The sequence below is a fragment of the Zingiber officinale genome, chromosome 2B (assembly GCF_018446385.1).
Source record: "Zingiber officinale cultivar Zhangliang chromosome 2B, Zo_v1.1, whole genome shotgun sequence".
Lineage (NCBI taxonomy): Eukaryota > Viridiplantae > Streptophyta > Magnoliopsida > Zingiberales > Zingiberaceae > Zingiber > Zingiber officinale.
Genome location: NC_055989.1, coordinates 9,631,601 through 9,657,448, shown reverse-complemented (window position 1 = coordinate 9,657,448; position 25,848 = coordinate 9,631,601). Strand labels below are relative to the sequence as shown.

At 45.5% G+C, this 25,848-nt stretch overlaps 1 protein-coding gene across 2 annotated transcripts; it reads left to right on the top strand.

Moving 5' to 3' along the window:
* The first annotated feature begins 8,683 nt into the window (after positions 1 to 8,683).
* On the top strand, positions 8,684 to 9,813 carry LOC122048978 (transcription factor WRKY19-like). Of its 2 annotated transcripts, XM_042610484.1 has the most exons (3): positions 8,684 to 8,997; positions 9,064 to 9,198; positions 9,283 to 9,813. In XM_042610484.1, exons 1-3 carry the CDS (start codon positions 8,756 to 8,758, stop codon positions 9,698 to 9,700), a joined length of 795 nt encoding a protein of 264 aa, XP_042466418.1. In that variant the 5' UTR covers positions 8,684 to 8,755; the 3' UTR covers positions 9,701 to 9,813. The 2 variants fall into 2 exon arrangements, with proteins under 2 accessions (XP_042466418.1, XP_042466417.1); XM_042610483.1 differs by having other exon boundaries at positions 8,684 to 9,198.
* Positions 9,814 to 25,848: the final 16,035 nt, after the last annotated feature.

Below are 25,848 nucleotides of genomic sequence, written 5' to 3'. Positions count from 1 at the left end.
ACTAGAGGTTGCTACCAGCGAGAGAGGAAGGAGAGAGGAGCACCGGCCTTTCCGGCGGTGGCGACGTGAGGATCAGAGGGAGAGAGGAGAAGGTGACGGCGCGTGTAAGCAGGGAGAGGAGGAGAGGAGGTGTGGCGGTCGGCGATGGCGTCATCTCCGGCGAGAAGCATGAGGAGGAAGGAGGAGTTGGCAGCTTGGTGGCGGCGCACGAACGAAGTCGAGCCCCCTTTGCATGCTATAGTATTCCCCACTTAAAGCCCTAGTTAATGAAAAGACCTAAATACCCTCCTTCTTTCCCCTTATTTCTTCTCTACCCCTCCTATCATATCTGTATCACAATCCTCCCCTCAAGTTTAGTCGAAGGAGGCGCAAGTCCGACTGACTAGACCCATCCAAACAAAAAACAAAATCGCTACCGAATGCAGAGTCATATCGCAGGTCTGTCATATAACGTCGAACGAGTAGCTGTGGCAATGTTAAGCATGTGACTCAAACAGAATCGAGCGAGCGACGAGAAATAATTCGAAACGCACGACAAGCAAACGATCGATCAGATGCTGAGGGAGACCGAGTGATATCGCAAAGACTCTCGGACGAGGCAGAGCAGAGCGATCGAGCGATTGCTGAGCGAGGCGAAAGGCGATGGACGAGCGATGTTTAATGCACGACCGAGAAAATGTCGTCCAAATAAATCGTGACCAAGACGAGTAAAAGCCGTAAGTGCGACCGGGAACGTGCCGACCGAGTGAGTGCCGACCGAGCGAGCGCCGACCGAGCGAGTGCCGACCGAGTGAGTCCGACCGAGCGAGTGTCGACCGAGCGAGTGCCGACCGAGCGAGTGTCGACCGAGCGAGCGCCTATCGAATGATAATAAATCACGACCTGGCAATGAAGAGAAGGATAGACGCGCAAAGTCGAGAGCACGACCGAGCGAGTGCTGAGCAGAGCGGCGAAGCGTGCACGATGAGTGCTGAGCAGAGCGGTGAAGCGTGCATGATGAGTGTCGAGCAGAGCGGCGAGTGAAGCAATGAATACAGACCGAGCAACAGCGGTGAGCGGAACGTGGGAGCTGAGTGCCAGGCAGAGCGGCGAGTGGGGCGGTGAACGTCGACCGGGCAACAACGAAACGCGAATGATAAGTGCCGAGCAGAGCGGCGAGTGAAGCAAGTGGGATGGGTGCTGGGCAGAGCGGCCAATGGAGCGGTGAGTATGATGAGTGCCGGGCAGAGCTGCGAGTGAGTGATGAGCGCCGACTGAGAGGTCGTTGGGCGTGAGAGCATGCTCACTTATAACTCGCACTAAGGCGAGAGTCTGGAAAAGCTGACCGAGCAGCTCGGTCGTTGGGCGTGAGAACAGAGCTCACTTATAACTCGCACTGGGGCGAGAGTCTGGGACAGTCGACCGAGCAGCTCGGTCGTTGGGCGTGAGAGCAGAGCTCACTTATAACTCACACTGGGGCGAGAGTCTGGGACAGCCGACCGAGCAGCTCGGTCGTTGGGCGTGAGAGCAGAGCTCACTTATAACTCGCACTGGGGCGAGAGTTTGGAGGCGTGAGAGCATGCTCAGTTATAACTCGCACTGAGGTGAGAGTCTGGGACAGCCGACCTACCGGTCGTTGGACGTGAGAGCATACTCACTTATAACTCGCACTGGGGCGAAAGTCTGGGACACCGACCTGCCGGTCGTTGGGCGTGAGAGCATGCTCACTTATAACTCGCACTGGGGCGAGAGTCTGGGACAGCCGACCGAGCAGGTCGTTGGGGGGTTAAGCGTGAGAGCAATGCTCACTTATTACTCGCACTGAGGCAAGAGTCCGGAATCCCGACTGGGAGGTGATCCAGAGGCCTGACCAGTACTTGATCTGGAGACCTGGCCAAGAATTGATCTGAAGGCCTGACCAGTAATTGATCTGGGGACCTGACCAAGAATTGATTTGAAGGTCTGACCAAGACCCGACTTGGAGACCTGACCGAGAAACAATCTCAAGGCCTGACAAAAAACCAATCTGAAGGCCTGACCCGGAATTGATCGGGAGATCTGACTAGAACTCGATCTGGAGACCTGATCGGGAAACAATCTTAAGGCCTGACAAAAAAGCAATCTGAAGGTCTGACCCTGAATTGATCTGGAGGCCCGGCCGGGAATTGGTCTGGAAGCTCGACCGGGAATTGGTCTGGAAGACCCGACCGAGAGATCGTTAGCGATACTCCGATCCGAGACCGGTAGTGATACTCTAGTCCGAGACCAGTGGCGATATCTCGACCCCGAACGGGGGAGGATAAGCCTTGAAGCTCCTAGAAGTGAAGCCTGTAGCAACATGAGGGAATAAAGCCTTTGTCATACCTGATCGTGTATCATACCTGATCGCGGAGCGGTGTCAGCCGATTGAGGATCTATCTCAGTTCCTCAACTCCCAAATACCCGTGGAGTGAGGGGAGAAGATAAAGGGCGCGAAGCCGATATAAGGGAGCAGAGCCCATAGCCATAGAAGAAAGCAGAGCACCGTGGGTGAAAAGAGCAACACCTGTAGATGTAAGAGGTTGCACAACAAGTGAAGGATGCAGAGCATATAATAATAATAGAGTGAAGTGCATATAGCAATAAGAGAATGTTGAGCCTTATGGTGAAGGGTGCAGAGCCTGTAACACATATGATCGAGGAACTGGGCCCCTAGTCCCTGATCGGAGAGTAAGGTCCCTAGCCTGTAATCAAAGAGCGAGACCCCTAAACCCTGATCGGGAAGTGGTACTGCAAGTCTATGATCGGGGAGCTGTGTCCCAAGTGTATGAGCGGAGAGCTGGGCCCCTAGTGTCCGATCAGAAATTGAAGGCTCTAGTCTTTGATCAAGGAACTAGGCTCCTTACTCTTTTATCAGGGAAATATAGCAGTTCCTATAATCGTAAAAAGATAGCAGAGCTTGTAATCATACCTAATCGGGGAGTCGTGCCAACCGGCTAAGGGTTTGTCTCGGTCCCTTAACTCTCGAATACCCGTGGAGTCAGGGAAAAAACATAACGGAAAAACTAACCTGTTAGCCGACTAAAACTCCACTCGATCCCTCGACTCCCGAATACCGGTGGAGTGAGGATAGAAAATAATAGGTGCATCAAGATCCTCCGGGATTGTGATAATAGCAGAGAACCTCCCGACGTCGTCCATCTTCACGTTCCAGAACAGGTGAAGGATGTTCCCACAGACGGCGCCAAATTGATCCCGTCCGGAAGCTGAGTCAGACGGACTGTCGGGTGAGGTGGATGAAATGTTGACGAAGTCGCGACGTCCCGGAGGGGAGTGTGCTGAGATGACTCCCGTGTTGACTAAGTCTTCGGAAGTCCTCTGGTCAACGCTACCTGCAGTCAGCGACCGGGTTTACCTGGCCCCCGGTACCCCGATGCTCGAGGCAAATCCAACGAATATATGAGTATAAGACTAAGTCATAAAATAATGAAATACGTATGGAATATGAACGAAAAACGTACCCTGGCCCAGGGGGACGCCCTCGGATGGGATGCGGCTAGAATTGTCGCGACCCGGAAGAGTAGATGACTCCAATCAAGCTGGAGAGCTGGATCTGACGACGAGGAGCTGCCCGCGGTACGGGCTTGGAAGACGAGCTGCAGGTCGAGATAAAACACCGACACGCAGGCCGGGGGTACTAGCGGCACGCAGGCCTGGACACGAAGTCAGCATATAGACCGGGAAACGAGATTGGCACGTAGACCGAGACAAAATATCGGCACACAAACCGAGAAACGAGATCGGCACGTAGACCGAGACAAAATATCGGCACGCAAACCGAGAAACTAGATCGGCACGCAGGCCGGGACAAAACACCGGTACGCAGACCAGGACAAAACACCGGCATGCAGACCGGGACATAAAAAATATCATACAAGTAATAACATAATATAACGACAATGCGGACTCGGAGGCCCGACCCGCATCAACGATACCCAACGATGCGGACGATCAAGAAGTGGCCTGAGATGAAGCGGTACGAGAAGCAACGCTGCGGCGTCCTGGAGGAGATCGCTGGTGAGACCATGCTTGGCTGTACTGCAGTCCGAAGGGCGGCAGCCGGAGGCTATGGGCGCCGACTGTTGGCGTCGCTGGCAGTATGCGCGAACAGGAGAGGAAGCAGCGACATCCGAGGAGGAGGATGGCAACATAGCGAGGAGAAAGAAGGAGGAGGCGGTGCTGTGACCGGCGTTGTGTGGAGAAGGAGGAAGAAGATGGAGGGGTTGTCGCCTTCGCTGTGGAGAGGAAGAGGGAGGATCTGTCGCTGGCGTTGTGAAGGTGGCGGTGAAGGTGACTAGAGGTTGCTACCAGCGAGAGAGGAAGGAGAGAGGAGCACCGGCCTTTCCGGCGGTGGCGACATGAGGATCAGAGGGAGAGAGGAGAAGGTGACGGCGCGTGTAAGCAGGGAGAGGAGGAGAGGAGGTGTGGCGGTCGGCGATGGCGTCATCTCCGTCGAGAAGCATGAGGAGGAAGGAGGAGTTGGCAGCTTGGTGGCGGCGCACGAACGAAGCCGAGCCCCCTTTGCATGCTACAGTATTCCCCACTTAAAGCCCTAGTTAATGAAAAGACCTAAATACCCTCCTTTTTTCCTCTTATTTCTTCTCTACCCCTCCTATCATATCCGTATCAAGCTTAATTTTATCAATCGAGCTCTTGTTGGAATCTAATTTTAGATAATAAATTCAAAAAACTGAATATATATATTTATAAAAAAATAGGAGAAAAGAAATCAACCGTTTATAAGAGACACAATTCTAGCTCCTTATATTGATTTATTCTTCTAATCCAGATAACGACGTATCAAAAATATGACTTCTCGGATTTTTTTTTTTATTATTTTATAAATGAGATTTTTAATTTTTTATATCGATTAATCCTGAAAATAACAAATTGGATCTCACATATTTTTTTTTCAACGATCGCCAAGTCAATCTGAAAAGTGCTCAAACGATCCATCGAGTTAGGCATAAATTCTCAATCTTATAAATAAAATTAGACAAGCATAAATTCTCCTTCTTAATGGTAGTCAAAAAGTATTCGTTTTATTTATTTTGACTTGCTTTTAGTTCCTGGTGCTCAACAAAGTTCTAGCCGTAAAGCCTTCCTTCCTTCGGAAAAGTCCTTCGCCACATTATTTTTTGTCCTTTCTTATTAATTTTATTCGTCGAAGGGCATAGTCTCTGACATTTGGTACCCTTATTCAGATGAAATGGAATGACCTGATCAACGAAACGGTTATGACGTCACTAATGCCACCATGGATCCACATGCAATGCATCTTATGACGTCACTAATGCCACCATGGATCCCCATGCAATGCATCTCGCGATGGACCATGATTTTTTTTAAAGGAACAAAACAAAAGGGCCAAATTTCTGTAAATAAATTTGATTCGGCGAATATTTGCAAGAAAAATTTGATTAGTCTTGGTCTCTTAATTTTCATTTTCAAAAATGATATTTTGATCATATTTTAGGTAAAATTGTGTTTTATTTAATTTAATTTTTTAATCATGTTCGTCCAATTTAGATAGTGCTGAGTAAATCATAATAAAATTTCAAGTTGGTTTCATTTATACTGAACATAGATTAAAATAAATAACAACAAATATCAGAAATAAAAACAATAAGTAAAAAAGTAAAACTTAACTTAAAAATTAAATAAAATTAATTTAAAAGTTTATTTTAATTTTTAATTATATTGATTTGGTTCTTGTTCATTAAATCATATTACAATTTTATTTGATTTTAGCAAGTTCCTTTGAAGTTTAAGAAAGTTAAGAAAATGTAATCTTTATTAGAAGTTTGTCTATCAATTCCAAAACAATTATGCTTCTTAATTTATGTGTTTAAGTTGTCTTTATGAGTTGAAATTTTCACTACAATACTTTGGAAAGAACTGTATTGATTCAAGTCTTAAGAGATTCGTTAGTCTAATAGTACCTTCGTAATGTATTATTACAAATTATTTTAAACTATAGGTCCTAGGCATCTAATTTGCTCATGCCTAAATATTATTTTGATGTTATATTTGGTCAGAAAATTACACCTTTCAATATATTGTAGAAATTTGAATTCTATATCCAATTGAAAGTGATAATTAATGTGTGTGATGAAATTCATTTAGTGGAGATAGTACTCAGCACCTCATTTACAGGCTTTCCTAAAACATCATATCATATTTCATTGAATTTTATAGGCCACACCACTAAAGGTCTCAAGTAGGTCGTGTCGATGTCTCTTGCCTCATGAAAACTTTGAAAGCCACTCAGAACTTTTCTCAGTAATTTCATTGTTATTGATCAATGTAACCTTGTGCACATTTATGAATTTGCATATTTATGATATAATGCTTTTCTTGTCTAGGAGTTTAATCTTGTCCGGAATCTGAGTCGGATGAAGGCTAAATGAAGTGTCGCTGGCGTTGACGGAGGAGAGATTATGATGCTGCGGTCGTGCGGGCTTCAAAGAACGGATATCCCCCACGTGGCCCTGAAGGACAACTGGGCCTGAGCCGGCGGTACTAGAACTCTGCGCACACTAAGACAAACACACGAAACGTTAGAGACCGAGAATCAGGAAAAAAGTCCCCGGAGCAGACCCTCCGACGCTCAAGTCAGGTACTTTTTCCCCAGAAGAACAGTGTACGAAGGAAGAAGAAAAGTAGAAGACAAGTGTGCAAGTGAGCATACCTGCGCAAGGAAGAGGACACCCATTTTTATATGACAGTGCGTACTTTCTGAAGACTGATCCCTGCAGAGGGTGTCGGGTGTCAGGACTTTGTCGGGTGGTGGAGAACACGTGGCTCATCCTATAGACTGGAGGAAGGTTCTATTTACATATGACCACAACAGTTGGAATATTCCCTGACATGCAGTAGTTATTCTCTGATAGGTGGTTACGACTTCCTGACCTATTGTCGCGTAGTGCCTTCTATACTGCCTGGGTGTGATCAAGACAACCCGGGTCGGTCTGCTAAATGCTGATGAATAGACTGGATGGACGGAAGGGCGCGACTAGAGCCCCTTTCTCCTTGCTATCATGATTCAGACCCGACCGAGAATGACAAGTCTGTTTATGCGAGCTAGCTTGAGGAAACCCGACTGGTGAAGACAGGTCAGGCTTCGTCTTGATCACTCATCCTGCCGCAGACCTGGTTTCTTGATCGGCAGAACCCGCTCTGGCTTTATATGCCAGATGGCCCTGAGTGACCCTACTCCGTATGTTGACTGTCTCATTTTCTTGACTTCTGATTGTCACATTCTCTTGATTTCTGACTGCCACATCTCCTTGATTTCTGACTACCATGTCTCTTTAACTTCTGACGATCAGACCCTACCATTATGCACCGTATTAAAGTTTATTCTGATAATTTTGAAAATTGCTGCATGGTTGAATTGGGAGTTTGTTCTACTATTAGATTGGTCTTCTTACAAAGTGAAATGGGGTTCAATCTCAGTAATGATGCAAATAACAAAGGAATTGCTATGTGAGAGTTATTGCTTTGATTGTGTTCAAGTCGAATTGAAGCTATGAGGAATGAGCCCAATGTGGATGCATTTTTAACGAATCTAATATATGCTTAGAGGAAGTGTATTTATGAATGCATAATATTATGAATGTAGTTTATGCCAACATCTCTTCGAATAAGCTTTTCTACTGACTTATTTAGCAGTTCAAAAATGTGTTTTCTATTCCTTCTCATTTAGCAGTTCAGACTTTTGTTTGTTGTCCTAGACATTGTTGCATTCCCTACTTATCTACCATAATCCTAATTACCTTATTCCTAACTAGCTAGTTTTGTTGCAATCGAGTAGCCAGGGTTAGTTGTAGATCTGCACACAGGATATGTAATTTGTTGAACTAAGAAGCAAAGACTGCAAAATAGAAATGTGGCTATGCAGTACTGAATGGCTTAAAATATGGCTCTTGCTAAAAAAAATGATTATAACAGTATCTACTGTTGAAGTCTCATACTAATTCTGGTTCAGAGGGATGATCTAGCGGTGTCAGTCGCCTTCCTGAGTTGTCTTTCAGAATTGCTCTTTACACTTTAACCACATGATCATCGCTGCGATAGGATAGCTCCTGTTTAATTTTTTGGTTCTAACCTGAGGAAAAGAACAACAGTGCTTAATACGACACGAGGGTTTAAAATTTCTGTTCTGCTCATAAAATGTCATCTAAATAAGTCAAGAATTAATGTTAAGATTCCATGTTATTGTTGAAACCATAGCACATGTAAAAATGGATATTTATGATCATGTTTTGAAAGTACGGAGCAGAGTTGATTGTACTTTTTTACTACCATTACCAATGGAGACCATGAGTGTTATGGTGGCTAGGGAAAGGTGGTAAGTAGACACTAGTGTCTACAACAATATTCGGTGGGTGAATGTTTTATTTTGTTTGGCTCCGTCCACTTGCTCATTGGCTCCATCTATTATATATATATTATAATATATATATATATAATATTATATTACTATTAACGCGTCACGCGTTAATAGCGTTGCTCTTAGAATTTCCAATATTCGTCCCCCTTCACATCCCAACCACTCGTTTTGTCTGACAAATCCCTCGCCGCTGAATTTCCACGCGCTTCTTCACTGAGCCTTATTCTATATAACTCGCTCGGGAAGCACTTCGATCGATCTTCTACTACAACCCAGCGTCGGAAATTGGAGCTGATATATCCATTCCCCTGCTTCTTGACAGCTAGCTAGCTAGCTGCGTCCATGGAGACCAATGCCTGCGCTGCTGCTCTGCTCGCCGAGCTCAGCCAAGCCAAGGAGCTGCTCAAGGAGCTGGAGTTAAATCTGCATTGCCTTGACCTCTGCAAGGCTCTAACTCCTAGGATCACTTCCTCCATCCACAACTCAATTCTCATGGCAGAATCCTTCGAAGCCAACGCCGGCCACGATAGGCCTCCGTGCTCCTCGCTAGCCCTGCGACCTCGCACCTTGACGCCCAAGAGAAGGTACGTTCGTAATTCGCATGCACGCAGTACTGTCCGCATGGTCATGAAAGTACGTATAATTTGCAGGAAATCTCTGTACTCGTGGAGGTGCCAAGTGAGGGTGGGCACGGTGGCCGGCGGAGTGGAAGGTCCGGGGGAGGACGATGGCTTCACCTGGAGGAAGTACGGCCAGAAAGAGATCCTCGGAGCCAAATATCCAAGGTCAGCCAGTCACTAGTCTACAGTTACAGTACTGCATCGATCTCATTCGACCAAAACCATTCTTACGAGCTCTCCTCGCTGCAGGGCCTATTTCCGGTGCGCTCATCGGGACTCGCACAGTTGCACGGCAAAGAAGCAGGTGCAACGATCGGACAACGACCCGTCGGTCTACGACGTCACCTACCACGACTATCACACTTGCCTCCAGCAGCAGGAGGAGGAGGAGGAGGAGCAGGGAGGTGCAAATGCAATGCAGCGCGACCAAGAACAGAGTACTGCGGCGGAGGAAAAACTTGAAGGAGAGGAGGAATTTGTGGGGAAGATTGCGCCTTCCTTTGCGCCCCTGGAGGAAAAGCAGTTTTTCTCTGCTTCGCCGTACCAGTTCGGCAGTTCGGGGGCTTTGATGAAGGAGAGAGCAGTTTGCTTCCGATGGAGTTCGACGGAGACTGGGAGATGGACCCTGACATCATCTAGGCAGGAGTTGCATGGATGGATGCAATAATGCAGGAATGGATGTCGACCTTGTCCGCATCTTGTCAGAGTTGAATGGAATGCAATAATTATACTTAGTTATAGGGTTGTAAATGAACCAAGTGTTCATGAATAAATTTGATATTCGACTTGATAAGAGTTTGTTTATGTTCGTTCAATATATATAAGATTAATTAAATAAACAAGCTTGAACAGCTAGTTAAGCTAAACAAACAAACTTGAACACATATGTGTTCTGCTCGTTAACGTTCGTGAACAACGTTCGTGAACAATGTTCATGAACAACGTATGAACAATGTTCATAAACTATATTTATTAATAAAATTCTTTTCAATATGCTAAATAAACAATAAAATAAAAATAAATAAATAAATTTAAATTATCAATCTTAATAACCAATCAAACAATTAAAAGTTTCGAACAAGCTTGAATTGAGAGTTTGATAACATCTAAATAAGCCAAGCTCAAACCAAGCTCGAACCAAACTTGAATTGAGAGTTTGATAACATCTAAACGAACCAAGCTCAAGCCAAGCTTCAAACAAGCTCAAGCTTATAAAAAATAAACCAAGCCAAGCTTGAACACTTATTTCAAAAGTTTGGTTCATTTTAAACTCGGCTCGGTTCGGTTCGATTATCTTATCAAATAAGTTTGAACACCCCAAAGCTCGGCTCGACTCGACTTGTTTACAGTCCTACTTAGTTATGTCATAATAATAATTATATTTTTAAAATTTATTTAATTAGTGAAGGAGTTTAATATTACATATTTCTTTATTCATTTTAAAAACTTTTTTTTTCATATTAATTTGAACAACTTTATTAATTATCATAATTTATAATATTTAAATATTATTCACCAACCATTCATAATTATTATTCATATTATATATATATATATATATATATATATAGTGCTGACGGGCGATGATGCTTGAGCCAACGGTACCTGAGCTTTGCGCATACTTATATGAGCAAATGAGCGTTAGACACTAGAAACTAGGGAAAAAGTCCCCAGAGCAGGTCCTCCGACACTCAAGTCAAGTACTTTTTTCCCAGAAGGACAATGTACGAAGCGGAAAGAAAGTAGAAGACAAGTGCGAATGTGTGAGAGAGCCCCCCCGGGAATCCACCCTTAATTATGATGAAGTGTCATATTTACGCCAACAACTAGCCCATATGACTCAACTACTCGCCTACAAGGATACAACTTTAGTCGAGATGACATAAAACCGAGATCTTCAGTCTTCTCTCCGCCAAGATAATGAGGAACTCTGGTTAGCCGCCAAGTCTCGGATCCAAACTGAAGTAGCGTTAAAGTAGAAAGCTTATGCGGATCTGGAGAACCAGACTCAATTCCTGATCTATCTAAAAGAGAAACATGCTGCCTCCATAGCCCTTCTTCAAGAAGAGAACCGACTCAAAGATGAAACTATTGCTCAGTAGCGTCGCATTGTTCAATTTACTAAGGCCGAGCTGGTTCAGGTGCTGTCTAACTCGGGGCAAGCAGATCACGCGGAATACTTTTGCTCGAGGTGTCGACCGGCTATTGACCCTCTCCCATAACAGATGCTGCAGGTTCTCCCGTCCTAGTTTTTGTTTTGGAGCATATCGTTTCCCGATCGGTAGACCAACCCGAAGATGCCATTACCCCTTCTCTTACGCCCTCTGCTCCTTCGTTAGCACCGACCTCCACTGTAACGACCGAAAATGCTCAAAAGACTTTTAGAAATATTCTATTATTTTTCTGAAATTTTAGGATATTTTTATGGAATTTTTAGAGTAGCGGAAGTAGCAAAAATAAATAGAAACGTAAAATAGCCTAAGCGGGAATTGAACCCGAGACCTATGAGACCCTATATCTTATAGACAACTCTAGTAACCAGGAGGCCCCAGCAAGGGTGTGCTGAAAGAAGAGGGAAGCAATTATATTTAAGTTTAAGTTGGCCGAATAAACCACTTAATATAAATAGGGAAATAATTAAGTGAGGGTTTATTTTGAATCGGGAATTTCTTCCTCTCCCTCAAACCCTCACGCCGCCCTCCTCTCCTCCTCACCCTCTCGGCGCCCCACTTCAAGCAAACATCTAGGGTTTCATCTCTAGGGACGTAGGAACATCTTCCGGCGACGATTCCGGCACAAGGGCGCTCCTCTCCGCAAGAAGAACACATAGACGTAAGAGGATTGTCGAAAGGATCATCTTCTCCGGAAATCTAACGATCAGATCGTATGGAAATCTAGCGCAGGATGTAAGAAACCCCTCACCTGCAGTATAAGTAGCTATTCGTATGGTTTTATGCATTAATTTAGTTGTATGCAGATTTTCAGTATGTAGGGTGTGTTTTAGTGCACACCAAGTGTTTGATAAAATGTTTAGCTCAGAAAAATGCTACAGTAAGCATTTTAATAGCTCAGTAAATGCAGTAGGAGCATTTCAAATAGCATATTTAGTCTTGCTTCAGCTTATATGGGACTACGGTCCAATGGGCGGGCTCCCATAGTCGCCTCTAGGTTCAGATAACCTAGCTCTAGGTTTAGATAACCTAGTAAAAGAAAGATAAATTAGTTAGCTTATGACCCAGTATTTTACTTTTATTAGTGGCACTGTACTGGACTAGATGTCCTTGGGTTGGGCTCCCATAGTCGTCCCTAGGTTTAGATAACCTAGTAAACCCTACTAAATTCGGGTCTTGCAACCCCGGGTCTAGTTAGGGATGCGCACATAGCAAGTACAGTTGCCGGGCCCATCAGCAGTATGATTAGTATTTTCATCTATTTATAATAAATAGTTTTCAAACTTCACAAATTAGTTATGTGAACACAGCGCAGCTTTAGCATTAGTTTGATATTAGTCCAGCTCAGCTTCCATTTCAGTTTAGTTTTCTTATGGATTCACATGATAGTTCTATGCTTAGTTTTGAATGTCATGTATTGTATGCCATCATGCCATGTTTTAGCAACCATGTTTTAGAAATCTTAGCATAATTATCAGCATGTATTTCAAATAGCATGTTTTAAAAACATAAATTGCATTGAAGGCATGTTTTGTGAGATAGATGGTTTCTTACTAAGCTCCCAAGCTTGCAGATACTTCTTTTTCCTTATACTGCAGATAAAGGTAAAGGAAAGATGGATTAGCGGAGGCTGGAGGACAATGCTACAAAGATGTGTGTGGGTAGGAACTTGGAATAAAGATCTTAGGGATTCAACGAGTTTTGTTTTTTTAAGCATTAGGACTTTTTAGCATTTTTATCAGTCCGCACTCTAGTATGTTTGAATGCCATGAACTAGTGAACTATGCACTATGCCATACTTAGAATACTAGTTGTTTGATATTAGGATGTTTTCCAGCTATTTTAGAACTTATATATGTGATTTGTGCACGAAACAGTGTTGAAATCAGAGCTCAGCTGCGAAATCAGAAACCCCAATCGATCAGCCGATCGATTGGAGGGCCCTCAATCGATCATCTGATCGATTGGGGAGCTCGTTCCGCGAACAGTAAGCTCTTGGATCGATCAGCCGATCGATCCGGTAGCATTCTGTCGAGAACAGAGAGTTAATGGATCGATCAACCGATCGATCGGGGAATTAGCTCTCGCGAACAGAGAGCTTTGGAATCGATCACTCTATCGATTGGCAAGTCTGGATCGATCAACCGATCGATCCAGAATTTACCCCGTGCACAGTAACAAGCCGAATCGATCAGTGGATCGATTGATCAGCTTGGATCGATCAGCCGATCGATCCATAAATGCGTCCGTGCACAGTAGCACGCTGAATTGATCCCTGGATCGATTGGTCAAGCTGAATCGATCAGCCAATCGATCCAGAAATTCGTCCGTGCACAGTAGCACGCTGAATCGATCAGTGGATCGATCAGACACCTCCAATCGATCAACCGATCGATTGGGATGTCTGAATTCAGCTGGAAGGGTCTCATTTCAGTCCTGATCAAATAGGAAGTTTGAGTTCCTTCCCTAGTATAAGTATGTCAATGAAAAGGTCTTTGAACCTAATCTTACAGACAGTAATAGTCATTAGCAGAGTGAAATTTTAATTAGTACAGTTTTCCGCACTTATAGCCTAGCACAACATAATGTGACGGTCCGGCCTCGCAGCCTAGTCGAGTAGGAGGCGGGTCGTTACAGAGTGGTATCAGAGCCAAATTCCATACTTCCTACACACACATCAGCATTGAACCTTCAGCTTCCAAGTAAGAATACCTCTCACTTTATTTATGTTTTTGCTTTCATGTTGCTTTCATGTTTATAGATAACGGTAGCATGTTGATATATGATAGCAATTAACATGATAGAAATAGTAGTTATATAAACATGATTGTATTAGTTATGCATGCCCTCTATCTCTCTAGAAAATGGTACGAGGACGACCATCTAGAAAGACACCAGCTACTGAGCCCCAGCATGAGGCAGGCAGTTCAGTGCCTCCCCCAGACCTTACAACAGTAGTGGCTCAGTTACAAAAGCAGCTAGCTGAACAGCAACAGGAGATAGCCACCTTAAGGGCTAATCAGCAGAACACTCCCACTGTCACACCAGAACCTAACTTAGCAACCCCAGTAGTGATAGAGGTTCCATCAGTCCAACCTGCAGCACCGGTAGCCTCAACAGCAGGGGCAACGAGAGAAGCCTATCTGATCCAGTGGCAGAGAATCAAGCCAGAGAACTTCTCAGGCACTAGTGAACCATGGGATGCCCAAGCCTGGTTCAAAACACTGGAGAGTACGATGGAACTTCTGGACTGGCCAGAGGTTGAAAAGGTGAAATGCGTCTCCTTCTGCCTGATAGGAGACGCACGGATGTGGTGGGAAAGAATTAAAGTAAAGCACCCAGTGAACTAGATGACATGGGCTGACTTCGAGAGAGAATTATTTGAAGAGTTCTTTCACATGCGGGTCACAAACCGCCACTACGACGAGTTCACTGAATTTCGCCAGGGCAACCTTTCAGTGGAGGAAGCCGTGAAGAAATTCAACAGATTGGCTCGTCTATGCCCTGAACTAGTCAGCACTGAAAAAGAACGAGTCCGGTTGATGCTCAAGATGCTAAGGCCAGAAATAGCAATGAACGTGGCCAGCAGCGTCCATAGGCCGCAAACCACTGAAGAACTAGTAAGCAGTGCTCTGACCACCGAGCACTACCAGAACAATATCAAACAGCAGAAGCAGGTCCTCTCAGAGTCCAAAGGTCAGGGAGGCTTAGGTACTCAGAAACACCAGGGCCACAGCTCTAACTGGAAAGGGAACTCCAGCAACAAACGCAAACTAGGGAGTTACCCAAAAGGAGGACCAGCCAGCAAACAGCCTAGTTATCCCAAGTGTTCTACTTGTGGGAAATTCCACCCAGGAGTTTGTCGCAAGGGCACACGAGGATGCTTCGAATGTGGACAAAAGGGGCATATGGCTAAGCAGTGCCCGAACAAGACTAGTTTTCCTCAACCACAACCAATTCAGTATGGAGGCCAGCCAACCTAGTTACACCAGATGCAGGCTGCTTTAGATGGTCCATACATCAGCCAGGGCAGACTAGAAGCCCCCTCAGCCACGACGAACGCGAGGATCTATTCACTCACCAGAGAGGATGTAGCGAATGCCTCGACAGTTGTTACAGGTCAGATCAGTATTTTACAGCAAAGTACAACTGTCTTATTCGATACTAGGGTAACCCATTCTTATATATCCAGGGCATTCGTCGAAAAGTTAGCAATAGCTCCAGATACACTTAGTGGTCAGTTTTTGACAACACTACCTTCAGGAGAAATTATGACATTCACGCACTGGCTCAGAGCAGTGCCAGTCATTATAGCAGACAGAGAACTCTTTTGTGATCTGATAGTGCTAGATATGACTGATTACGATGTCATTTTTGGAATGGACTTCCTGATCAGGTACGGTGCCTCTATCGAGTGCCGTAAACAGAAAGTCATATTCCAACCTGAAGCATGAGTACAATTTGAGTACATCAGAGAACCAAAGAGAAAAGCCAAGAAATTTCTCTCAGCTCTGAAAGCACAGAAATTGCTAGATTCAGGATGTACGGGATTTTTAGCGCATGTAGTCAATACCAATCAGAACAAGGACCAAAAGCTAGAAGAGGTCCGAGTTGTATGCGACTACCCAGCAGTCTTCCCTGAGGAGTTACCAGGTCTAGCACCAGACAGGGAGATTGAATTTGAGATAGAGCTCATTCCCGGTACAAATCCCATCTCCAAAGCACCTTACCATATGACTCCAACAGAACTGAAGGAACTTCAGGAGCAACTACAGGAGCTGCTTGACAAGGGCTTCATACGTCCTATTCACTCACCATAGGGAGCGCCTGTATTGTTCATGAAGAAGAAGGACGGGAGCATGCGCCTGTGTATAGATTACAGAGCACTGAACCAAGTCACGATCAAGAACAGGTATCCTCTTCCCAGAATAGATGACTTGTTTGATCAGCTAAAGGGAGCAGCAGTGTTCTCAAAAATAGACCTCCGGTCAGGATATCACCAGGTTAGAGTTAAAGAAGGTGATATACCCAAGACAGCCTTCAGGACCAGATACGGACATTATGAGTTCGTAGTCATGCCCTTTGGCGTGACAAATGCTCCAGCTACTTTCATGGATCTCATGAACAGAGTATTCAGGGAATACTTAGATAAGTTTGTTATCGTGTTCATCGACGACATTCTTATCTATTCCAGAACTCAGGAAGAACACGCAGAGCACCTGAAGACAGTACTACAGATCCTTCAGCAGAACTAGCTGTACGCCAAGTTCACGAAGTGTGAATTCTGGCTCGATCAGGTGTCCTTTTTGGGTCACATCATCTCCCGGGATGGTATCATGGTAGACCCTAGCAAGATAGAGGCTGTGAGTAACTGGAAAAGACCTAAGAACGCCAGTGAGATCAGAAGCTTCCTAGGACTAGCAGGCTATTACAGAAAATTCGTAGAGGACTTCTCCATGATAGCCTCCCCACTGACAGCTCTTACCAGAAAGAACCGAAAATTTCAGTGGACAGAGGACTGTGAGAACAGCTTCAGGGAGCTAAAGAGGAGATTGACCAGTGCTCCCATTCTGGCTCTACCAGAAAACACAGACAGCTTTGATATTTATAGTGATGCCTCTAAGTTGGGACTAGGAGCAGTACTGATGCAAAATGGCAAGGTGATCGCCTATGCCTCCAGACAACTCAAGGATTATGAGAAGAACTACCCTACTCATGACCTCGAGCTTGCAGCAGTTGTCTTCGCTCTCAAAATTTGGAGACATTACTTGTATGGAGCTCAGTGCAGAGTGTATACAGATCATCAGAGTTTGAAGTACTTCTTCACTCAGAAGGATCTGAATATGCGACAGCGCAGATGACTCGAGCTGGTCAAGGACTATGATATAGACATCCTCTACCACCCAGGAAAGGCCAATAAGGTGGCAGACGCATTTAGCAGGAAGTCTAGTGCTACCTTATTATCCCTAGCAGCCATGTCACCACCCCTACAAAAGGAGATCACAGATTTTGGTCTCGAACTTATAGTGGGACAGCTCTCTACTATGACTTTAGCATCTACCTTGCTTGGTGACATCCAGACAGCTCAGGATTAGGACCCTGAAATTTAGAAAATCAAGCAAGGGTTAACAGAATCAGAAAATGGAGAGTTCAGGGTCTCAGATAGTGGGGTATTATATTTTGGTGACAGACTATGCGTTCCGGATCAGGAGGAACTACAGAGGAAGATTCTAGACGAGGCTCACATAACTCCTTATGCGATGCATCCTGGTTCCACCAAAATATACCAAGACATGAAGAAATATTTTTGGTGGCCTGGGATGAAAAGAGAAGTCGCTAGGTATGTTAGTATTTGTCTGACCTGTCAGAGGGTCAAGGCAGAACATCAGAGACCAGGAGGAGTTCTGCAGCCCATTCAGATCCCAGAATGGAAGTGGAAGGATATTTCCATGGATTTTATAGTGGGATTACCCAGAACCACGAATGGTTTTGATGCCATCTGGGTAATAGTCGACAGGTTGACTAAATCAACCCACTTCTTAGCTATCAGGATATCCTACTCCATGAAGCAGCTAGCTCAGTTGTATCTTAAGGAGATTGTCAGACTGCATGGAGTCCCACGGACCATTATTTCAGACAGGGATAGTAGATTCACATCACACTTCTGGGAGTGTGTACAGGCAACATTGGGCACCAAGTTAAAATTTAGCACAGCCTTCCATCCTCAGACAGATGGTCAGACGGAGCGGGTAAATCAGGTACTCGAAGATATGCTCCGAGCATGTGCCCTAGACTTCAAGGGAAGTTGGTGCAAATATCTGAGTTTAGCAGAATTTGCATACAACAATAGCTATCAGGTCACTATCGGTATGGCACCTTACGAGGCTCTCTATGGGCGGAGGTGTAGATCTCCAATCTGCTGGTATGAAAGTGGTGAACAGAAAGAACTAGAACTTCAGACAGATCTAGTAGCAGATACCACAGCAACTATACAGCAGATCCGCCAGAGGATAGAGACAGCTCAGAGCTGCCAGAAAAGCTATGCTGATACACGGCGCAGACCCTTAGAGTTTTCAGTTGGGGATACAGTATTTCTCTGAGTGGCTCCCATGAAGGGAGTAATGCGTTTTGGGAAAAAGGGCAAACTAAGTCCCAGATACGTGGGACCATACCTTATTACCAGAAGAGTTGGTAAGGTAGCATATGAGCTAGAACTACCCCAGGAGATGTCAGCTATTCATAATGTATTCCATGTCTCAATGCTGAAAAAGCATATCCTAGATGCCACCCAGGTGATTGAGCCCCAGTCGGTACAAGTCCGTGAAGATCTCAGCTATGATAGTCGGCCTATTCAGATAATAGATCGAGCAGTTAAGAAATTGCGGAACAAGGAGGTACCAATAGTAAAAGTCATATGGCAAAATCACACTACAGAAGAGGCAACTTGGGAGACATAAGCCAGTATGAGACAGAAGTACCCAGAATTGTTATAAGTTCAAGGATGAACTTTTTATAAGGTATGGGGGATTGTAACGCCCGAATATTCTCAAAAGATTTTTAGAAATATTCTATTATTTTTCTGAAATTTTAGGATATTTTTATGGAATTTTTAGAGTAGCGGAAGTAGCAAAAATAAATAGAAACGTAAAATAGCCTAAGCGGGAATTGAACCCGAGACCTATGAGACCCTATATCTTATAGACAACTCTAGTAACCAGGAGGCCCCAGCAGGGGTGTGCTGAAAGAAGAGGGAAGCAATTATATTTAAGTTTAAGTTGGCCGAATAAACTACTTAATATAAATAGGGAAATAATTAAGTGAGGGTTTATTTTGAATCGGGAATTTCTTCCTCTCCCTCAAACCCTCATGCCACCCTCCTCTCCTCCTCACCCTCTCTGCACCCCACTTCAAGCAAACATCTAGGGTTTCATCTCTAGGGACGTAGGAACATCTTCCGGCGACGATTCCGGCACAAGGGCGCTCCTCTCCGCAAGAAGAACACATAGACGTAAGAGGATCGTCGAAAGGATCGTCTTCTCCTGAAATCTAACGATCAGATCGTAAGGAAATCTAGCGCAGAATGTAAGAAACCCCTCACCTGCAGTATAAGTAGCTATTCGTATGGTTTTATGCATTAATTTAGTTGTATGCAGATTTTTAGTATGTAGGGTGTGTTTTAGTGCACACCAAGTGTTTGATAAAATGTTTAGCTCAGGAAAAATGCTACAGTAAGCATTTTAATAGCTCAGTAAATGCAGTAGGAGCATTTCAAATAGCATATTTAGTCTTGCTTCAGCTTATATGGGACTACGGTCCAATGGGCGGGCTCCCATAGTCGCCTCTAGGTTCAGATAAACTAGCTCTAGGTTCAGATAACCTAGTAAAAGCAAGATAAATTAGTTAGCTTATGACCCAGTATTTTACTTTTATTAGTGGCACTGTACTGGACTAGATGTCCTTGGGTTGGGCTCCCATAGTCGTCCCTAGGTTTAGATAACCTAGTAAACCCTACTAAATTCGGGTCTTGCAACCCCGGGTCTAGTTAGGGATGCGCGCATAGCAAGTACAGTTGCCGGGCCCATCAGCAGTATGATTAGTATTTTCATCTATTTATAATAAATAGTTTTCAAACTTCACGAATTAGTTATGTGAACACAACGCAGCTTTAGCATTAGTTTGATATTAGTCCAGCTCAGCTTCCATTTCAGTTTAGTTTTCTTATGGATTCACATGATAGTTCTATGCTTAGTTTTGAATGCCATGTATTGTATGTCATTATGCCATGTTTTATCAACCATGTTTTAGAAATCTTAGCATAATTATCAGCATGTATTTCAAATAGCATGTTTTAAAAACATAAATTACATCGAAGGCATGTTTTGTGAGATAGATGGTTTCTTACTAAGCTCCCAAGCTTACAGATACTTCTTTTTCCTTATACTGCAGATAAAGGTAAAGGAAAGATGGATTAGCGGAGGCTGGAGGACAATGCTACAAAGATGTGTGTGGGCAGGAACTTGGAATAAAGATCTCAGGGATCCAACGAGTTTTGTTTTTTTAAGCATTAGGACTTTTTAGCATTTTTATTAGTCCGCACTCTAGTATGTTTGAATGCCATGAACTAGTGAACTATGCACTCTAGTTCTGTTGTAGACGGCTCTTTGTGTCCCAAGAATCAAGTCCAAATTCTTGGAGCCCAAAGTAAACCGTTCTAAGGTATTTTCTAAATTTTTAACCTGATTTGTTAGATTTGAATTTTCTTTCTCAAGTTTTTGAACTTGAGTTGGTAATTCAGTCTGACTCTGGTCAGGTAAAGGTTTGGTGTTAGCCACTTCTTTAAGGACACTTACTTCCTTTAGAAGTGACTTAACTTTCAGGTTTGACTTAGCTAATTTGCGCAATAAATAGCTAACTAAAGTATTCAACCGGGAAATACTTACAGTGGGGTCTGGTCCTTCGGAAACGGATACGGATCCGTGGCTTTGCTCGGACTCGGCCTCAGACTCGCTCTCGCATCCGTATTCGACGACTTGGTCCCGGGCCATTAATGCAAGTAGACTCGTTTGTTCGAGCTCGTCGTCGTCGTCCTCCGATGAAGATTCGTCCCATGTTGCCTTAAGGACCTTTTTCCTTCTTTGCTTTTTGACCTCCTTCAGGTTAGGCAGTTGGATTTGATGTGCCCTTTTGGTTACACCCGTAGCATGTAACTTCAAACTTCATCTTTGTATTTTGTGGGCCTTCCTTTGATTTTACTGCCTTCTTTAGATCTCTTTTGTCAAATCCTTTCGTCTTGTAAAGCTTCTTCACGAGGTTTACCAGCTCGGTTGTAATGTCACCTTCTTCATCGTCAGAATCTGGTTCAGCTTCTGATGCTGGTTCGGTTCTCCGTCGTGGTCTTGGTTCCCGGGTTCGGCTTGTACCTGCAACCAACGCAATACCTTTCTCGGTAGGCTGTGCATTAGTCTGCTCATGAAGTTCAAATTCACTAAAAAGTTCATCTAGTTTTAAAGAAGATAAATCCTTGGAAACTTTGTAGGCATCTACCATTGATGCCCACAATGTATTCCTTGGAAACGAGTTTAGGGCATACCTTATCACGTCCCGATTTTCTATCTTTTGGCCAATTCCGTGAAGAGAGTTAAGGATATCTTGTATTCTCGCGTGAAGAGAGCTAGCTGTTTCGCCTTCCTGCATTTTTAGATTGTATAATTTATTAAGCAAAAGATCTCTTTTACTTACCTTGGTGTCGTCAGTGCCTTCATGGAGTTCGATGAGCTTTTCCCAGAGCTCCTTTGCAGAGGAGAATGGGCCAACTCTGTTGAGTTCTTCCTTGGTAAGACCACACTGGAGGGTGCAGGTAGCTTTGGCGTCGGCTTCCACCTTTTTTATTAAAGAAGCGTCCCACTTCTCGCAGGGTGTAGTTTTGCCGTCGTCATCGATTGGCAGTTTCAGTCCCGTCTTTATGATCATCCACGTTTCGAATTGTATCTTTAGATACGTTTCCATTCTTCCCTTCCAGTAGCCAAAATCCTCTCCGGAGAATAGCGGGGGACGTACAGTGCTGAAACCCTCTTGTTGGGCCATTTATAATATGTAACAAAAGAAAACAACAAAATATGTTCCAAGACTGAGTCTTGGATTAGTAGTGCTGGAATAAAGAATAATAAAGACGAACTCGAGTGGTGTTGCACCTACTTCGAGCAAAAGTCGATTCGAGGGAAACAGAAATTAGAATATAGCTATAAGGCTAAATTCTAATTCGACTCCGAAAATAAAAAAAACTGCGTAAAAATTTATTTTGAAAGGTGGTTACACCAATTCAAAACGACCCCGCTCTGATACCAATTGTTGGATCGAAACCACGCTAGAGGGGGGGGGGTGAATAGCGTTCGCGGCTATTTCGTTCGATTATCGGAATCGTAAAACGTTCGTAGAGTAATTAAAGCAGCGGAAAATGTAAATAAACACAAACACAGACATTACTTCGTTCGGAGCCTAAGGCGACTCCTACTCGAAGGCCCGCGATCCTTGATCGCTTCCGGTGGGCAACAACTATAAGCTCGATAAACGATTACAAATTGAAGTACAATAAATGACAGTAATTAATTATACCAACGACAAAGAAATGAAGATTCGGAGCTCCTGGTCGTCGGGCACAAGTAGCAGCACTTCGGAACGTCGTTTGGAGCAGCACGTAGCACTTGAGTCACTTGGAAGAAGATGTGTGAAGCTACTGGTCGAGACCCCTTATAAAGGGGGTTCAAGGCGCCTTATACTGTTCATTAAGGCGCCTTGAACGAGCCGAGTCACCCGCGTGGATCAGCACTGACCTGGTCGAACTCTATCTGGTTCAAGGCGCCTTCAGCCTATCCAAGGCGCCTTCAACCTCCGGTCCAAGGCGCCTTGATCTCCATTCAAGGCGCCTCCAGTCTGCTGCGCTGGCCTTTTCCTGGCTCGCACCCGAGGCGCCTCCAAGCTCCATGGAGGCGCCTCGGACACTGTTCATCCGAGTCCTTCTTTGTGTTTTTGGTACCTGCAAGTATGTTAATCCAAAGATACCTGCAACACAAAGTTAACACAAAATAATAGTATGAATATGAAATTATGACAGTCTCTGTCTGACTTCGGATTTCCAGTTGAAACCCTAGGTCGACCCGACGCCATTGTTCCCTCTACGGGGAACGCCTCCTCTCCTGGAGATTTTACTTTTGCCAGTGCGATCCTCGGATCGACTGGACTTTGCTCGGCACTCGATGCTCCCGGACTTTCATCGAACATCCGCTCACCGCCCGGACTTTCACCGGGTTCGCGACACCAGGACTTTCCACCTAGGGTTACCACCCCCTAGGACTTTTGCCTGAAGCCATCGACCTGCCAAGGCTTTCCGCATAGGGTTACCACCCCCTATGACCTAGGGTTACCACCCCCTAGGGTTTTACCTTGCCTAACCGCAGTTAGGACTTTCCTGAAACACTCAGCAAAAGCTGTCAGAAAACAAAGCACCTTAACTTTGAATCCTTTGCCATTATCAAAACTTAGGTTCGATCGTCGGATGCTTCCCGCACCAACACACTGTTTCCTTGTGGAAGCCAGATCGAGTTTTCGGTCATAAGTCTTCAGTTGCGCCTTGATCTGATCCAACCGGTTGGCCTAGTCAGTCGACTTCTGCTGCTCTGCCGTGAGAAGCTGTCGGGCCTTTTCCAGGTCGGCCTGTATCTGAGCGAGTGGTGGTCCCTGGGAGGAAGAGGAGGCGCCTCTAGAGATCTTGAGCTTCTTCAGCTCGTCCTCCACTTGAGCCAACCACTGGCACATGACAATGTTCTCCACCCAGAACTGTAAGCAAGCATTAGTGCTGATCAGAGGTAACTCATGAATTGATATTTGTGAATACTAACCCCGGTGGACATTTCCAGATGACTACCGGCGAGCGCGCCAAGGATTTCACAGCCGCTCGTGCCCTTGCTTCCTCCTAGATACGAGTGAGCTGACCACGAATATACACTTGATGCCGAGGAGAGCTAGGTTGGTCGCCCGGCACAAGAAGATCCTCCATCGGCAGGCGAAGTGTCGCGGTGATGGATCGTCGCCCGCTCGGCGCCGATTGAGAAGAGGTGGTCGGGCCGGAAGCTTGGGCAGGGAGGACTGGAAGAAGAGCGAACCGTGTTATCCTCCGCCTAGCCGGAGGCAAGGAAGTGATCGGCCGAACGATGAGCGACTCTGGTAGCTTAGCTAAAGACGGAGTCTGATCAGAGGAAGTAGCCTCCACTGTTTCGGGGGCGGCTGGAGACGGGGTGCCTCCCCCTGCGGAAGCTTGTACGGCCGAGGTGGCGGAGCGAGAAGGCGTGTCCGTTCGGCATCTCTTTCGAGTGAGCGGTACCTCATCGCCTGAGGACCCCGATCCCTCAGTATGGACGGCAGGTGGTACTTCTCGGACCGGACACGGGTCAGCCACCCCTCCTACGCCGGGCGTCCGTTCGGCGGTCCCCTCGCCCACAATTGGGGTCTCCCCAACAGTACTCTCCTGTGAGCCGACGGGAGTCAAGCCGAGCCGTCCCATCTCCTTGGCTGCAGCTACTTCAATCTTAGCTTGCTTGGCCTTCATTATACCGGCTGCCCGAGCGCGCATCATGATGTCGGCTACAAAAGAAGATAAGAACCGGTTAGACTCAAGGGAAGAAGGTTGAGGAATTTCATACCTACGCTGCTCGGAAGCTTTGTTCGGATCGAACTCAGTCCAAACACGTACATCACGCCCTCTGACAACAACTTATGGATGTCGAACTTCAGGCAGGCCAACATGTTAGCAGTATGGAGGTAGTCCGACCGGGTCTTGTACTTCTTCAAGTTCGGTTGAGGGGGAAGCCCAACCTGCCATTTGGTCCAGAAGCTTGGCCACTCGAGGAGTCTCAGAAAGAAGAAGTACTCCTTCCAGTGTTTGTTGGAGGTGGACATTTTGTCAAAAAAGAGCAGACCGATGCGAGATTGGAAAAGGTAAGTGCCCAGCTCGGACTGTTTGGGATAATAGAAGTACAAGACCCTTGTCGTCGCCCACGTTAAACCGAGTCTCCATGGCATTATACCAGAGATCGTGAGCTGGGTCGGAAGGCTGAGAAGAACTCGCCATCGCCGCGAAACTGAGAAGTAAAGAGCTCGACGAACGAAGGAGGAGAAAAACGCAAAACAGATGCTGGATAGACACCGGAACAGTGGAGGAAAAGGAGCAGTGGAAAAGGAGCGATGGAAAGGGAGAAGGAACGCTTACGAGAGGAAGAGGATCACCGCAGGGGACAGTGGATCGCCGCCGCAAAGAGCCGAGGTTCGCCGGAGCAAGTAAACACACAATCTGTTGGATCAAGAAGCACTAGAGGGGGGGGGGGGGGGAATAGCGCTCGTGGCTATTTCGTTCGATTTAAAACGTATCGAGTAGATAAAACACAGCGGACAAGAAAAGAACAAATGCTAACACAAGTTGGTTACATGGTTCGGAGCCTGTGGCGACTCCTAGTCCAAGGCCCGCGATCGTTGATCGCTTCCGGTGGGCAACAACTATAAGCTCGAAAGGTGTTACAAATTACGTACAATAAAAGCTGTTAAATTTACCAACAACAAAAGGAAATAGCAGATTTAGAGCTTCGGGTTGTTGGCTTTGAGTTGTAGCTTTATCGGGTCGTTACTTGAGCAGCTCGTTGCACAAAGATGGCTTAGAAAGTTGTGTTCTTGTTGCTGCCTTGAGACCCCCTTTTATGCACTGCTGGAGGCGCCTCCAACACCATCCAAGGCGCCTCCAACACGCCGAGTTAGCCGCGTGGATCAGTGCTGAAAAGTTCGTCACTTATCCTGCTTAAGGCGCCTCCATGGCCGCTCCAAGGTGCCTCCAAGCTCTGGTCCAAGGCGCCTCCACCTCCGTCCGAGGCGCCTCCAGCTCCTCTTCGCAGCCAGCTCACACTTTGCACCCGAGGCGCCTCCAAGCTCTATGGAGGTGCCTCGGACACTGTTCATCCGAGGTGTGACTTGCTCCTTTGTTCTTGCAAAATGTGTTAGTCCCAAACACATACCCTGCAAAATAAAGTTAGCGCATAATAGTCATAAATAAAATATTGACAGTCTCCGGACTGTCCGGGTCTGACTTCAGATTTCCAACCGA

Coding starts and splice junctions, on each gene's coding strand:
- LOC122048978 (XM_042610483.1), top strand. CDS start 8,756: ATGGAGACCAATGCCTGCGCTGCTGCTCTGCTCGCCGAGCTCAGCCAA. Junction 9,199..9,282: donor CTCGGAGCCAAATATCCAAG/GTCAGCCAGTCA, acceptor TCCTCGCTGCAG/GGCCTATTTCCGGTGCGCTC.